The sequence below is a fragment of the Lactuca saligna genome, chromosome 5 (genome assembly GCF_052625555.1).
Source record: "Lactuca saligna cultivar CGN05327 chromosome 5, ASM5262555v1, whole genome shotgun sequence".
Taxonomy (NCBI): Eukaryota; Viridiplantae; Streptophyta; class Magnoliopsida; order Asterales; family Asteraceae; genus Lactuca; species Lactuca saligna.
The window spans coordinates 273,899,380-273,916,822 of record NC_136421.1 but is presented as its reverse complement, the minus strand read 5'-3'; the positions used below and the strand labels follow the sequence as shown (position 1 = coordinate 273,916,822).

General features: G+C 33.9%; 1 protein-coding gene across 1 annotated transcript; it reads left to right on the top strand.

Annotated features, from left to right (window-relative positions):
* The first annotated feature begins 3,285 nt into the window (after positions 1 to 3,285).
* On the top strand, positions 3,286 to 4,377 carry LOC145046700 (F-box protein At3g07870-like). Its single transcript, XM_078994979.1, has one exon. It carries the CDS (start codon positions 3,286 to 3,288, stop codon positions 4,375 to 4,377), a length of 1,092 nt encoding a protein of 363 aa, XP_078851105.1.
* The last annotated feature ends 13,066 nt before the right edge of the window (positions 4,378 to 17,443 follow it).

Genomic DNA, 17,443 nt, shown 5'->3' with positions numbered 1-17,443 from the left:
CCCCAAGTTGTTGCATCAACACGACAAATGCAATCTCAAATGCAACAATACATGCAACAAATGCAACAAACGTATAATAACTCATTCGCGTCCGTAATTCCTAACTTCCAACCACCAACAATGCCACAATTTTCATTCAATCTTAATATGTTTCAACAAAATACCTCCAAACCAACCAAAGAGACCAAGGAGAACAATGAAGATTGTGATTGACCTTTTATTTTTAATTTAAACATTGTTTGTTGAAGACTTCGTTTTTTTGTTATTTTGGTATATAGTAGATCTTGAATTAGAATTTTGATTGTTTGTTATGAATATTTAGTGTTTCACATTATGTTGCATATATAATGGTTAAATTTGTTTTTTTTAAACATGTTGTGTATATATAATAAAATTTGTGAAAAACGTAATTAGAAAAATTAAAAAAAAAAAAAAAAAAAAGATTTACTGACGACATGTTGTCGGTATAAGTCATACTGTAAAAAGGGTTATGACTTATACCGACGACATGTCGTCGCTAAAGCTCAAATGAAAACAAGGGTTACCATCATTTCCCGACGATAAGTTGTTTGAATAGGTTGACATTTCCCGACGACAAATCATCGTACAAGTTGCCTCTATACCGACGACAAGTCGTCTGTTAAAGAATATAATAAAAAAAATTCTCGAAAATCACTTCCAACGACCATTTTCAGACGACAAGTCATCAGGATTGGTTGACCTATACCAACGACATCTATTCCACTTATAGCGACGGAGCTATACCAACGATTTTTTACTGAAAATATGTCGTTGGCATTAGGGGTGTTCAAAAACATTTGAATCTGAAAATCCGATCCGAAAAATGTGAAGTGAAATTATCTGGAAAACCGGATATCCGAAATTCAGATATCCGTTTTTTCGAATTCGGATACGGATATCAATTCTACAGATTTTCGGATCTTTTGGATATCCGATATCCGAAAATTTTGGATATTTTTATTTTATTTATTTATTGAAAATGAAAAGGGTCACTTTAAATTATTCAAAATTTATTTTATTGTAGGAATTTTATGAAGTTTTTTGATATTTTAAATATACGATACCTAAAGTATGTTCTTTTTTTCTTTTATTTTTTATTTGTAAACGTTCTTTTATTTGTTTTTTGTAAACAAAAAAAGGCTACACTAAACTAACTAAATAGTTTTTTCGTCTAAGTTACATATATATATATATATATATATATATATATATATATATATATATATATATTGTTGTTTGTATGCTAACATATTAACATTGGATGATTGATCACAAAATAGCTTTATCACTTTAATTAATCGAAATATGCATTTAGTTAATTGATCCCACGAAGTAATGTGGTCATGTTTGACCACTTTATGATAGATTTTTACATTTCATCAAGATATGCACTGTTTATGGCTATTATATTACATGTAAGAAAATAGAAAGAATACTTTATGGTTGGTAGTATCCGTGTAGAACAAAGTAGAATGAAAGGGATTTTCTAACATGTTTTAGTTGAAGTATTAATTATGAGAAATATTACTATAATTAAATGTGATAAACATTAATTATAATTAATATTTTTTATAATTAATGTATTTTATATTTAATTAAAGTAATATTATACATAATTAATGGTTATCACATTTAATTATGGTAATATTTGTTATAATTAATACTTCAATTAATGTTTTTTATATGTGTTCTTAGTGCATATATTAGAAAATCTTTATCAATAAATCATCTCTTGCTACAGTATATTGTATTAATTGATTTCTTTCATTTTTTTTTCGTAATTTTAAAGTAAGAAAAATGGTTTTAGATCTTTGTTACTCAAATGTTGCACCACTTATTTAGTTTGATGAAAAAATACAAAATTTTTGGATATCCGAATTCATTCGGATACGGATTCGGATACCAAAATCTACTATTCGAAATTTTCGGATATCTGAATTTTTAGATATCGGGTTTTGAAAGTCGGCATAGGCTTTACAGATGACTTATTGGCGGCAAAGGATTAAAAATGCCGTCAGTTTAGGATTGCATTCTTGCAATGATATAAGATATTATTAAATTTAAAATATATGATAATAAATATATAAATTAAGAATGAAATCTTAAGGGATCTCTAATCATTTTTTAAATATACGATAATAAATATATAAATTAAAGAGAATCTTAAAAGATCTCTATTTATTAGAAAAGCTTGCGTGATATATTTCTATTAAATAAAATATTTCCAAAAAACTATGCTAGCCATAGTAGATTATAGACTTTGATTCTCGTCAGTAAAGAACATGAAAAAACCCCACATCTACTGACTATAGTTACAATCGTTTCTGCGAGATTAAACGTTAAACGCTAGAAACCCTTCATTTTCTGCCTATTATTCACCGAAACCTAACTCTAATCATCGATCTACTCATTTATCAATTATTAAAGCTAGCGCGCTACAGGTTTTCTCTCTAGTCTCATCACATATATACTTGTGTCAATTTCATTAATGTGGTTTCTTACGTGCATGCAGTTCGACGCAAATCATATCGTAATTTATAGTCTGCAATTTCGTTTCGTATTTAGCCTTACAGTATATGCGCCCGAGTCTTGACTGCAATCCGATCAATGGAGTGTGGCTAAGAGCATCCACAATGTTTAGTACAATGGAGGAGTTGAATAAGGTAACAAGTTTATTTTTCATTCAATTGATTAAACTTCATAGAGGCCAATTTGTTATTTAATGGATTTGAACTTTTCAGTGGAAAAAGAAAAGTGTTTAATTCTTAAATATATACTATAAATTAATTTTATAAAAAGAAATTGACAAAGTTGTATGGAATGTAAAAAAACTATGTATCAATTTATTAAACTCTATAAAATTCAATGAATTGTGGATTGTGGATGTAGTAAGTAATTACAGATTCTATATGTAATATAACTCATGGTTATAACTTTAGAACTCTGTTTGGAAATTAACAAACAGTAAGAGGTGTTACCCCAAGACTTTAATCGGATACATCTATCTAGTAAAAGTTTAAAAACTTCTATTTTATTTCTTTTTAACATTTTAGAATGTAACAATCTTGCTTATAAACATTACTTTTATTGATCCGAAGTAAAAACATATTGGTTGGATTGAATTTTTTGTTTGTTACAGCTAGAGTTCATTTTCAACCCATAAGTATACACAAAATTGATGCATGTTCCCTTGTGCGTAGTTATCTCTTCCTTGTGAAACATTTTACAAGAGAATGTAATATTTTGAAACAGAAGTCGATCGAGATGGAAACGAGCGTCTCAAAGAAAGAATCTGAAGATGAGAAGACGATGAGGAAAAGAAAGAGAAAGAAGATTGACGGGTTTGTGTTTCTTCCGGATGACATCCTTTTAGATATCCTCAAAAGGCTCCCTGATGCTTCCCTTCGTTATAAGGCTAAGTACGTCTGTAAACGATGGTTGGATCTAATCATCAACATGAAATTGCTAGACCATGTTTCTTTTATCCTCCAGAAGACGGGAAACTTGACAACACGTCATGTAGATATAAGGGAAGAAGGAGAAGGGCTACAAGTGAAAGTGCAAGATCTTGACATACCTCGCATAGGCATCATAAAGTCTTGGGGTAACGAGCTAATGCTAATATCAGATTATAAAAAACAATCTCTGTATATTTATAATCTAATCACGAAGGAAGGATCATATCTTCCCGAATGTAATGCATCATGTGGAGGATATTGTATTATCAAATGTGGAGTTGCAATTTCTTTCCATATGTTCAAGGGAATATATAAGGTGGTTCACTTGTTTATGGGGCCACCAATCGAATGTCATATCCTTAAATTGAGAAGCGACAATATTGCTTCTTCAAAGTGGAAAAAGATCCATGTTCCTTGTATAAATGGAGGGTCGATGTATTCTTCTAACCCTGTTTCAGTTCAAGGAAGGTACTTTCACTGGGATAATTACATTGATAAGCGACTGGTTTCCATGGATATGGTGAAAGAGGAAATTGTCGATATGAGTCTTCCCGGTGATTGTAAAGGAGTTGACTATAGTATTTTTGAGATGGGTGGTTCCCTGGCTCTCTTTGCAGGAGATAGTGCGGAGAAATCTGAGATATGGATTCTTAAAGATTTTCAGAAGAAGAAGTGGGAGAAGTTGCAGTCGGTTACTCTTGAGAAATGGTATTACAGAAGATTTCCTGTCTGTGGTGTGATGAGTAACAGATATATCATCCTGGAATGTAAATACTATAATGGTATGTGCTATTATGATGTGAAAAATGGAGTCGTGAAAATGCTAGACATCCACATGAACGTTGATGATGGTTGCCTGATTCAGCATCATCAAGTTTTAAATAATCTAACTGCATAAAACAGGAAGGGGGAGGTATATATTTCCCTACCTTTAGTTCTATTTATCAACTAATTATTTAATTCGACTATGGTCTGGTTTCGTTCTTTTTACATGAATGGAAAACATCTTTTTTTTTGCTATATACACCCCACCTGAGTTGTAAACTACTCACTTTTTCTCAAGGATTTGAGCCCTTGCCCATTCCCAGCTACCAGATTGTGTACGTAGGAAACAAATCTACGTTGAACCATAATTATATCACTAGACTATTAGAAAAAAGGATTTCCTTGACTAATCGTTGTGGTAAATGCATATCCGTGAGACATGTCTGTATTTCAAAGTCATGTCATAAAAAAATGAGAGGCATTTGGTCTCTATAAATTTTACAGACATTTAAATGTCTACAAACTTATGACCTACAATTAAGACAGACATACACGACATGCGTTTTCAACAGACATTTACGACTCAAAATCACGACGAATATTTTGTATGTCATGATGTTTGACAACATACACTTGTACGTTATGGTTTTATATTTTTTGTAATATATATATATATATATATATATATATATATATATATATATATATATATATATATATATATATATATATATATATATATATATATATGGGATGAGGAATATACATTACAGCCTCACCTAAGCTTAGGTACTAAACCTCTAAAATATGTCGTTTTAACATGCTAAATATACCCGATTTGGTTTCACTTGGTAAATATATCATTCTCCATAACATTTCTTTCTTTCATTATCGTTTTATCATCTTCGTTTTTTTTTGCTTAATTATCGTTTATTACTTCATCCAAGTGAACATTACTAAACCCTAAACCTAAACCTAAACCCTAAATTTAAACCCTAAACACTAAAGCTAAACCCTAAACCCTAAATCTAAACACTAAACCCTAAACCCTAACCCAAAACCCTAAACCTTAACCCTAAACATAAACCTAAACCCTAAACCCTAAACTCTAAACCCTAAACCCTATTGTGTCGATCTTTAATTTACATCTTGAAGTATTAGTCGTGAATCCATTAACCGTAATCTTTATATAGTAAAACAATGTATTTTCAAAAGGTTTAGTACCTAAGCTTAGGTGGGGCTGTAATGTATATTCCATTTTCCCATATATATATATATATATATATATATATATATATATATATATATATATATATATATATATATATATATATATATATATATATATATATATATATAAAAGAAATCTTACTATTTCTATAAATAGATTGAATATAATAATAATATTTTTTAAGATGTTCAAGCCTTTTAGTTTAAAGTACAACCAGTCATTAATATAATAATATTATAATATCTATCTTATAAATTATAATGCTACGGATACAAGTATTATCAAAACCTTTAAATTAGTATTTCCTTAATTTTAAGAATTAAACGGAGATTGAATTAGTATTTTCAACAGTTTTACCCATCCCCTTAATCCTTTATCGAGTCTTCGTTCAACTCCTAAGATCTCGCCAAATATCCCTTGAACTATTCCATTTCCTCATTCTCGAATCTTAGTTTCTACCCTCATCACTTCTCTCTCTGGTATCTATGTAAACAACATTCCTGCATAATTTACCCTCACTACACCACAATCAAACACACTTTTCCGCAATCGGATCTCTACCAAACAATCCCTCAGGCTGTATACATGTTCGTTTCTCTCTTTGGTTCCAATCTCCGCCTCTGTCATCATCGGAACACAGCCGTCCTCGGTCTCTATCACCAACAGCCACTTCGAAACCCTAATCCACAAACTACAGAGAAGAATCCTCGGAGACCACCTTCGTTCTCTTTCTGTAAGCTCTCTTTATATCTTTCTAAACTCCTATATCACTCTCTCATGTTCTTCATCGCAACGATCTATCGATTTTCCTTTCTTGTCTCCCCGGGCTTTTGTTTTCTTCAAATTCACGACATCTTCTTCCTTAGTGATGTACAAAATTTCAACTATCTTACGTGTTGGGTGATCTACAAGGCATCATTGGATTCCTTTATTTAATTATAAAGTTTTCGCTATATTCAGGTACCTAGGGCTTCGCTTTTTTTCGGATACTGTTAATTGCCAGTTTCTATGCTAAATTTTAAATTGGGCAGTAGGTTTCCAAGTAACTGCTTTGATCTTTGCGTTTGTAGAAAAAAAACCCTTTCATTTCTCTGGGTAAACATGGTTGATGCATTTGAAGATGAAATTGACCAAACGGTTTCACTGAACGGGTACCTTGATGAAGTTGAAGAACAGGAACTTGTAAGTGTTTGTATATAAGTTGTTTGATGTATTTCCTCATAGGCTTATTTGTTTGTCAGAGCGAGCGGATGATTCAGACGCTCGAGGATATGCTTCGAGCTTGTGTATTGGACTTCGGAGGGAGTTGGGATACATACCTCCCACTGGCAGAGTTTTCATATAACAATAGTTATCATTTGAGTATTGACCAACCCCCGTTTGAGATGTTCGATAGTCGGAGGTGCAAGACTCTCGTATGTTGGGCCGAGGTAGGGCATCGAGTCATGGGAAGCACCGATGTGGTGCTCAAGACTACTGAGTTGACTCAGCACGTACGCAACAGGCTGCGAGTCGTGTAGAGCCTTCAGAAGAGTAATGCTGACCAGCACCGATCGGAACTCGAGTTTCAGGTGAGAGATTTTGTCTTGCTGAAAGTGTCACCATGGAAGGATGTCATTAGGTTTCGGAAGATGGGTAAGTTAGGGCCCCGATTTGTTGGTCCATTCAGGATTTCTGCTCGAGTCGGTAGGGTTGCTTATCGACTGGACCTTCCAGATGAGCTGAGTCAGATTCATAACACTTTCTATGTGTCTCAGCTCTTGAAGTGTATCGCTGACGAGGCTGCAGTCATTTCCTTGGATGATACTTAGGTTGCTGAGAGCCTAAATTACGTGGAGAAACCAATAGCGATTTTAGACCAGAAAACGAAAGCCCTACGGAACAAGGAAGTGAGTCTAGTTAAGGTGCAATGGCAGCACCGAAGAGGCTACGAATGGACCTGGGAACCAGAGGATGAGATAAGGGAGCATTAGAGATGCACAAACCCAGGATCCGATTCGATCAAATCCGATATGGTCCAATCCGATCCGAATCCGGTCAAAATCTGATCCGAATCTGGTCAACAATCCGAATCCGATTTGATCCGAATTTTGTTAGCTTTTACCAAATTTTTCGACGGTTTAAGAACCGGTTTTTGTAGAATCCGGTTTGTAATCCGGGGGTCAATCCGATTTCGAGTCCGAAAAGCCAAACCGGTTTGAATCTGGTTTGGTCAAAACCGGTTTTGACCGAAACCAGATTTCAGATCGGATCGGTTTCATTTCGAGGATCCAGATTTTGTGTGCATCTCTAGGGAGCATTATTCAGACCTTTTCGCATCAGCAGACTTCGAGGACGAAGTCTAGTTCAAGTGGGGACGATTTGTAACGTTTGGTCCAAGTATGAATTAATTCTAATTATTTTCAAATATTGGAAGGAACTCAATGAGTTGGGAGGCTCCAACTCGGCGAGTAGAAAGCTTTCCGACCACGTAGATTGGAGGACCTACTTGACGAGTTGGCACTGGAAAGGAAAAACTTAATTTTTCGGGTATTGCACCCTATTTAAGGACTTAACCCCTAGGGTTGGCCTCCCTACCAGCCCCCTTGCCCATAGAAAACCTTAGAATCACCTTCCTCATTGTTCATTGAGTTTTGTGAGTGATTGAGTGATTGTTTGAGATCTGTGAAGGAGGTTTTGAATTGAGAAGTATCAAGCTTGGAAGAGAGATCTTGGATCCAGAAACTCTACATCAAAAGCTGCATCTTGGAGGTATAAAGTCATAACCTTGACATGTAGCTTATTAGATCTCATCTTTTGTAGTTTAGGGCTTGGTTTTGGGACTTTGGCTTGGATGTCCACAAAAACGAGGTTTCCAAAGGTTGAGGGTGTAGATTTGGCCTCTATAAGACCTCTAGAGGATGTCCACAAAAAAGAGGTTTCCAAAGGTTGAGGGTGTAGATTTGGCCTCTATAAGACCTCTAGAGGATTAAAGTTGCAAACTAGCCTCCATGTCCCATTCATGCAACATGTCCACTATGAAGCCTAAAATGGACCTTGGAGAGTGTTCAAGCATGCATGGACGTAAAGTAAGAAACTTTACATGATTTGTCCACCATTGAACAACATATCTATGTTTTGGGACGATGGGATGAGAGTTCAAGAGCTTAATGAGTCAAGACCTTCCTTAAAGGAACTAGGGTTTGGGTTTAGAGCTTATTAGATGATCATTAGGGGGTAAAGTTGGAAACTTTACCCTTCTAGACATCTCTATGAAAGGGGATCTGAAGTTTGGAACCTTTGGATTCGAGAAGAAGGGCTTAATGCATTAAGTGAGTTGAAAGAATGAAGAACTGGACAAGTTCACAAGGGAACTCGGCAAGTTGGGTTGGAGTTACCTCGATTCTATTGAAAAACAGAGTAACTTGACGAGTTATAGGAGAACTCAACGAGTTTGATCGCAACACCGTGATTCTGGCTTTGGGATGGACTTGACGAGTTACAGGGATAACTCGATGAGTTAGGTCAACTCGGAGCGTTAACTTTGACCTTGACTTGACCTGGACTTTGACCTTGACCAGGGTTGACTTTTAAGGGGTTTGAAGGGTTGAGTTGTATCTAAGGAATTGTTTATGATTAGGGAGGTGGCAAAGCTTATACTCGGAGTTGGACTTACTCAGTTACAGTTTGCATTTGAGGTGAGTCTCCTCACCATACCCATAGGTCGAAGGCACCAAGGCCGACCCATTCAGTTAGTTATGATGATTATTATGGAATCATTATGGATATGCCTAGTATGTATGTATATGAATGTGTTAGTACCTTATTGGTTAGATATGCGTAGACCCCGGGTGGAGCCCGTGGCAGCTGGATATCAGACCATGTGGGGGAGCCTATGGCACATAGGCATAAGACCCTGGGGGAGCCCACAACATCCTGGAGTAAGACCCTGGAGGGAGTCCACGGCATCCTTATACGTTAGTATGCATGGCTTATGTAGTATATATGGGGTTTATATGGTTATCTGATTATGTGGTTTATGTGGGGTATGTTATGGGGAACTCGCTAAGCATTAGCTTACAGTTTGTTGGTTGTTTCAGGTACTTCAGGATCTAACACCCCATTCTCGAGTTCAACTTAACGAGAGAAAGGAAAGGAAATGAGTGGAAATGAGAAGAAAATAAAAGAAATTGGTGTTCCCGAGTTTCATTAAAGAAGGGAAGTGGAAGGAAGTGAAGGGAAATAGGAGGATCATTTTCCCTCCTAACTTTCCTTCCGATTTGGGAGGATTTGGAAAGAAATAACAAAATGATTCATTTTCCTTCCAATTCTCTAAAACTCAGGAACACAAAAGAAAATTTTGTTTTCCTTTCCTTTCTCTTCTTTTCTATCGTGACTTTCTCTTCTCTTCTCTTCTTTTCTTTTGTTAAACTCGCGAATGAGGCGTAAGGGAAATGGCCCGACATGATGGCGTGAAGTGCACTCTCTGGCATTTTAGTTTGGACACTCTGATGTTTTGAATAATTTATCTAGTGTCATGGATTTTTTAAAACAAATGTGATTTGAATGTTATATTTTATGAAAATGATTTCGTTACTACAAATGAAAAATATTATTGGAAATTTGGGTTGTTACAATATTGTTACAACTTAGAAGCATTCAAAAGTTAGGAAAGTGAACATCTATTAAATTGGTAATATTAAATATTCTCACTATTTTTTGGAGGTTGTGAATGTTTGAAACCAGGAAGTGATCATCCTACATTTGATTGTCCATTTTGACAAAGCTTCTCAAAGGCACTACTGATGGAGGTATAAAAGCATGGAATGAGGATGTAAAAAGAGTTGTTTGTAATCTCAATACAATTGATGCATTTTGAAGGTTTATTTATCATATTATAGCTTTTATTCTTATTTTTTGTTCGTAAGTGCCAAAATCTATTGATTTTTATTGCTTAATCTTTTTGTATATTTGTATTGTAGTGTTCTTGACCTAAATGCACCCTCGTTAAACCACTTTTTATGTTTGCATGTTGCAACAACATCCAGAAGCTACTATCTGCTAATTATACTATTCATACTAAGTATCCAAAAATTTCACCATTTAGTTGAAAATTATTTAAAGTCCCAATTTTATGAATAATATTTTGGAATCCTAATCATGACATTTATGGTCCAAAATTTCTAGCAAGACCTCTATTATTGCTCAAATTCATCAATTTTAAGTGGTACATTACATCATATTAATCAAACTTTAAACCAAAATTAGTAAGCTTGAAAATTTGATTTTTATTACAACACTATTAACAAAACAGTTATCTGTTATTTTATTTAATGTTATTGTAACAGACTTGCATGATAACCTTCTTTACCACATTCTTCTTTATTTGGAAAGTAGGTAAAAGAAAATATTGGTAAGGTGGTTGTTATATTGTAGAATAAACATGTTAAACAAATATTGGTAAGGTGGTTGTTATATTGTAGGTACTCCTGATAGTTACAATTGTTGCTTCTGTTACATACCCTTAATTTGGAAGAGCACGCCTTTTAGTACAGGTTTGGAAGAACACGCCTTTTAGTACAGGTAGGATTTTGATTAAACATAAGCATACCCTAAATTTATTAAGAAATTAAATTGTTTTCATGCCCTAAATTTAGTACATAGGGGTTTATAGCATGCTTTATGCATCATCAGCAGGGAAGAGGGATTCTTTTAAATCTATAAAGGACCTTATGCTTGTATAATGATAATAAAGTTTAATATTTTATATTATTGTTCCCTCATGTTTAACTAGATACATGTTTTACATGGTATGTTGCCCAAATCTTGAAATTAGCTATTTCACTTTATGACACCATAAGATCTTAATGGAAAATACACAGGTCGTTATATACTTATATGCATTATACATGCTAACTTTGATATCTATTTTTGTTTTAACTTTCATTATTTGACAAAGTGTAATGTTTTTTGTGACAGACTAGAAGATTCCACTGTCCTGATGAGCCTAGCTTGAGGCAATATTTCATGAATTACATCGTCAACAGGTTAGTTATGTTGAAGTAAACAGTAAACTATGGGAGTGATATATTTTTTTTCTTGATTGATTGAAGAATATGGAATTATACTTTTGGTATGTATTGAAAAAAGAACAATGATATAGGATAATACTATTGTTTAAATAATGTGTTGATATTAAAAAAAAAAAAAAAAAAAAAAGTAAATGCATGTAGTTATCTTTGATGCTTTTGGCATAGAGAAGCAGGTTGAGAGGAAGGATTTCTACATTTACCTATTAGTTTATCATGATGCTTTTGGCATAGAGAAAAGTTTTGAGTAGGGAAGTTCAGTGATCGGCGGGTTGGATCTGTCTGGCAGATAGGCTAAGGTAGCCTTATCTATTAGACTCTTAGGAAGAGTCTCATTATGCGACCGTATGTGAGATTGTTAGTCTCAACAAATGGGTAAAGATTCTACATCCCAGTTTATTAGAAGGTTAATGCGGATCAGGAGATCTCGGATAGATCAGATATGTGAATTTTTGGTTATTAGGATGTAAGATATTTATTAGTTTGTCACCAGTGGTTAGGGGTTCGTGTTGGGAGTCGCCTATCATTTTGGGATTCAAGGTTTCGGCGGCGCTGAATGGTCAGGGATTCTGTTTTCCAATATCAGTGAGATAATTCAGGGTCGGAGGGGTTTGTTTGGTTCGGTTTGCTCATTGGAGTCATTATGGTTGTGATTTGGAATGGTTCTGTCCATATGGAAGTCATACATGGTATCAGGTTTTCAGATTTCGGGCAGAGTAATGATGGTTACTCTTTATTGATTAAAGTTGGTGTGACAAGATTCGCTTCTTCGTCGGGCATGTGATCTCTTCTAAGTTTGGGCTTGATAGGAGTGTTGGTGGGTGGTCATCGATGTAGGATGAATTCTCAATCCTAATTGGTGTTCTGGAAGTAAATAACAATGTACTTTCAATTTACATGTTTCTTTTCTATTTTTTGTAGTTTGTTTTGATATTCTTTACCAAAAAATAGCACATTGTGCATTTCTCGTTTTTAGGTGTTAAATGCACTAATATAGCAATGTATTCGAGTTTACAACTTTTTTCTGGTTTTTGCAATTTGTTTTGATTATTTACCAAAAACCAACAATAAATAGGAACATACTTTGAATTTACATCTTTTTTGTTTTTGTCTTTTGCAATCTATTTCTTTTTTTTTTACCAAAAACCAAAGTACATTGCTATTTGTTGTGCTTCAAATCTAAACGTTTTTTTTTCTTTACACCTTTTTCTGTTTTTTTTTTTTTTTTAATTTGATCACATTTACATGGTTGCCAAGGATACAAGTTGTACCCAAGTTGCACAAGGATTAATGGCCAAATTCTATAGATGGGACCAAATCCTGGACTATCCAAATTCAGTATATCATGTATTTTATGAAGCATTTTGGAAAGCAGTTGTCTTTCCACATATATTCTGGTATCTATTGAAATTAGTTTTTTGTAATTCTAATTATTTTTTTGTAGGTTCTACTCTTTTTGCAGCCACATCAAAACTCTCTTATCTTACATGCATTTATGGACCTTCTTTGTGACCATGGGACCATGGATAAAATCAAGACAGTAATAATCCCAATATTAAAAATTGTTCTCTAGATATGAAAGTAATATTAATTTGCACCATCACTTGGTAAATAATTTTTACATAATTTTTTAGATATTTGAGACTAAACCAAGTAGGAAGATACATATATTTGTGGAGATTTTCCTTGTGGTATATTATCTCTTAGGGTACTTTTGTTCGTCAGAACTATGAATAATGTTTCAATATTTAGGTAATTATGTTGATATTCTTTAGGTTTTTTAGTCGTATGTTTTAAAAATTGTTATAATCGAGTCATCATCAATCTTTTAGGGTGTTAACAATAAACAAATACCTCAACTCATGTCCATTATACCAAAGCTTCCACATATTTCCATTTTCAACTTTCATGCATGCATTTAGGGTAGCAAAAGTACATTTTTATCACATGCTTGATCAATAATATGTTTTACAATCGAACACTTTCTAACTCTAACTTCCGCAATGCGGGATCCTTCCCTAGTTTCTAATTACTTGATTATTAATAAATATAAAAATACTTTAATGAAAATATAATTATACATTAATGAAAATATACAATTAATTGATGATAAATAAATAAATAACAGCTAATGTATACATCTTTAACAAACCAGACTATCCTAATTTTTAATTGGATTTTCGTAAGATTTATGTTTGTTATAAGTTATCATATTAGCAATATAATAGTCTATAAATTTACAAAACAATAAAGAAAGAATGAAGTTTTGTGTAGGCTTAATACCATTGTAAACAAGTACCTACGCTCCTAGCTCTTCATACTCTTCCAAATTTTAAATATAATATCACATATTACAGGTGAAAGAAAGAAAGACAAATAAATTAGAGGTAGAAAGAAAGAAACACTTACAACTCCGATAATGAGGACTTACGAGTGGAGAGACAAATTAAGAACAAATAGAGCTCAACAAACAAGTCTGGCGGATAGAGGAAGCACCAGATAACGATCGATAGTCGTACTTAAGTTTCCAGGGTGACCAGTTTTTTTGTTGGCATCAGTATGTTTTAATTGTAAACTAAAATAGTTTTTTGGTTTTTATACAGTGTTACTTTCCAAATCTATTGGTATCCTAATATGATAGTATTTTTCAGTAATTTTCGGTGTCTTTGTTAATAACTTATCTAGTTTCCTAATTTATTAATTACCCTTTGATTTTCTTGATTTAAAGAAAAAAGATTTTTATTTTGAAGCATGGGATACACAATAAAAAAACAGAGTATCACCAAAATGGAACAGATTTTGTAATGGCACGAGCAAAAGGACCAAAACTAGAAAAACATACGTAAGACCTCGGAGACCAACAATGGGACATAGATCGAAATTAAATTGAATCTTTCTTTTCCACCAAACCGCGTGGAATCCATTTTGAAATAATAGATTATATTCGATTCTGGTCAATCGGGCCCAAGAAAACCCTCATTATCTACCGATTACACACCGGAAACATACCTCCGACAATCATCGATATCTTAATTTATGGAACCTAGCGCCCTACAGGTCTTCTCTCATCGCCTTCTTGTCTTAGTTTTGTTGATGTAGCTTTTTATGAACTTATTTCGTTCTTTTATATCGTCTTGACGTTGATGATGGTTGCCTGGTCCATTCATCACCACCAAGTTCTTAAATAATCTAACACCATAAAACATGAGGGAGGAGGAGCTAATATTTATTAATGGATTACGTTACATGATGATGTAAGAAACTAATCATGCTTAATTAGTTCTACTCTGCTGTGCTTTCTTTCTTTTTCTTTTTTTTCTTCTTTTTTACATGCATGGAGCATCTTTTTTTGCTATATACTTCCTCGCTGAGTTGTAAACAAATCACGAATTTGCAGAGATAAGGAAAAATCTGATCAATTGAAAAAAGACAAGTATTTTGAAATATAACAATTTAGCAATTCATAACTCCTTAATAATAGCAAAATCAACAAGAAGATAGATATACTTGAGTTATTTTATAGGTTATGGTATGGAATGAAGCTTATCAATGCCAAAGTTGGTATATATATCATCTAAGAGGGGGACATGTATATATTTTTTGTTCTATTCCTATATGCTAGCATACTTTACTTAACAAAGTCTGATTCTATGATACAAAATCGATAGGAATAAAGAGAGAATTAGTGGAACTAAAGCTAGTATACTACCTAGCCCCTTTATTTATACACTAATTTAGCTTCTACAAACTAACCAACTCTTGTACATGCGTACAAGGTGATATATATTGATAGTTTAATGTCTAAATTTAACTAATTACTGTAGTAGTTTTAATCAGGTTCTTAGGGGATTTGTGTCATCGGGAATACCGTTTGTTCTGGGTACTTGAAGCAATATTGTGTCTTACTAAGGTTGCATTGTAAGACTTATTAGGGTTTTCAAATGGCAATCTACCAAATGGTAACATGGTTTTGTGCTAATTAATGATGAAAACACAACTTTAAAAAGATAAATGTAAAAAATAACAATTTACTTTCATTTAGTTTGTTTAGTATAGCATTTAACTAGCTTTAACATGACTGGTTTCAGTTTCCAAAGTTAGGAATCTTGTTTTCATCTTTTATGAAACTATTACCCGCTAGATAACTACCATGACCAGTTCTAGGACCGGTACCCGATCCCGTACGTGTTATTTATAATTAAAAGATATTTTTAATATTTAATATACTAGAAATAACTTAAGTATATAACTCGTTCTAGCTCAACAATATTTTAATGTTTAATATTTAATCTGTTGCATTTCTAATTCTTATTTAAACTACAACTTAACAACATTGAATTGGTTCTAATCAATGAGAAGGCAAGCATTGGCTGATTGGTTGGTCTTCTCATTTGCATAAGATCCAAGGTTGGTGACGGGGGAAGTTAATTTTCTCCACACCAAATAACATGTGTGATTCTTGTATATGTGGATAAGTTACAAGGATTGAAACACAAAAAGTAATTGAACTAAATAATCGACTGCAGTAAATAAAATAACTATACAGTAAATCACTTAGGTTTAACACCCCCCCCCCCCCTTAAGTTAAGTGGTGAGTTGATAACAACCCAAAGCTGGTGACGAAAGAAAATAATTTGTGGACGTGCAAGTGGCTTTGTGAAGATGTCGGCCAACTGGAGATGAGAGGGTACAAACTTCACATCAAGAGAACCATGCACAACTCTTTCACACACAAAATGGAAATCCAAATCGATGTGTTTTGCTTTATTGTGGGCAACAGGATTTTGAGCTAGAAAATGATACTGTGATTATCACAAAGCATTCTCTGCCAATTTATTGTTTGATTCCGGAGCGAATTACTCCTTTATATCACATAAATTTGGTGAAAGACTAGCATTGCCTATAGAAAAACTTGATGATGCCCTAATTGTAGAAGTTGCTAGTGGCAAATTCATACCTGCTAGCGATTGTATTAGGAATATTATCACCGACATAAACAGAAACGAATTCCACAAGGAGCTGTTACCCATTGAGTTGAATGGTTTTGACATCATTCTAGGGATGGATTGGCTTAGCGCCAATGATGTTGAGATATTGTGCAAGAATAAGATAGTGAGGGTAAACTCGCCTGGAAAAGAGTCATTTATGGTATACGCAGACAAGCGCGAAGTAAATTTTGGAATCATTTCCCTAATGAAAGCCAGAAAATGTTTGTCTAAAGGATGCATCTCATACTTAGCATTCGTGATCGATGCTAAGAAGGAGAAAAAGGATATGAAAAGTATATCAGTGGTGTGTGACTATCCGAAAGTTTTTCCTGAAAATCTTCCTAGATTGCTCCCTGATAGACAAGTGGAGTTTAGAATAGACTTGTTACCAGGAACAACACCAATAGCAAAAGCACCATATCGATTAGCACCGATGGAGATGAAGGAGCTCATGATGCAACTTCATGAGTTGTTGGACAATGGTTTCATTAGACCTAGTTCATCGCCCTGGGGAGCTCCGGTGTTTTTCGTAAACAAGAATGATGGGAGCATGAGAATTTGCAGAGATTACAGAGAGCTGAACAAGGCAACAATAAAGAACAAGTACCCGTTGCCAATGATTGATGACTTGTTTGATCAGTTTCAAGGTTTAAGCTATTTCTCGAAGATCGATCTTAGGTCAAGATATCATCAGCTAAAGGTAATAGAGCATGATATTGAGAAAACTGCATTCAGAACAAGATATGGACACTATGAGTTCTTGGTTATGTCGTTTGGACTAACCAATGCTCCAACAACATTCATGGATTTGATGAATAGGGTTTGTAAACCATTCCTCGATAAACCATGATAGTGTTCATAGATGATATTTTGATTTATTTCAAAAAGAAAGCAGGAGCATGACAAGCATCT

What these genes read in the sequence shown, in the direction of transcription:
- LOC145046700 (XM_078994979.1), top strand. Translation starts at nt 3,286, where the DNA reads ATGGAAACGAGCGTCTCAAAGAAAGAATCTGAAGATGAGAAGACGATG.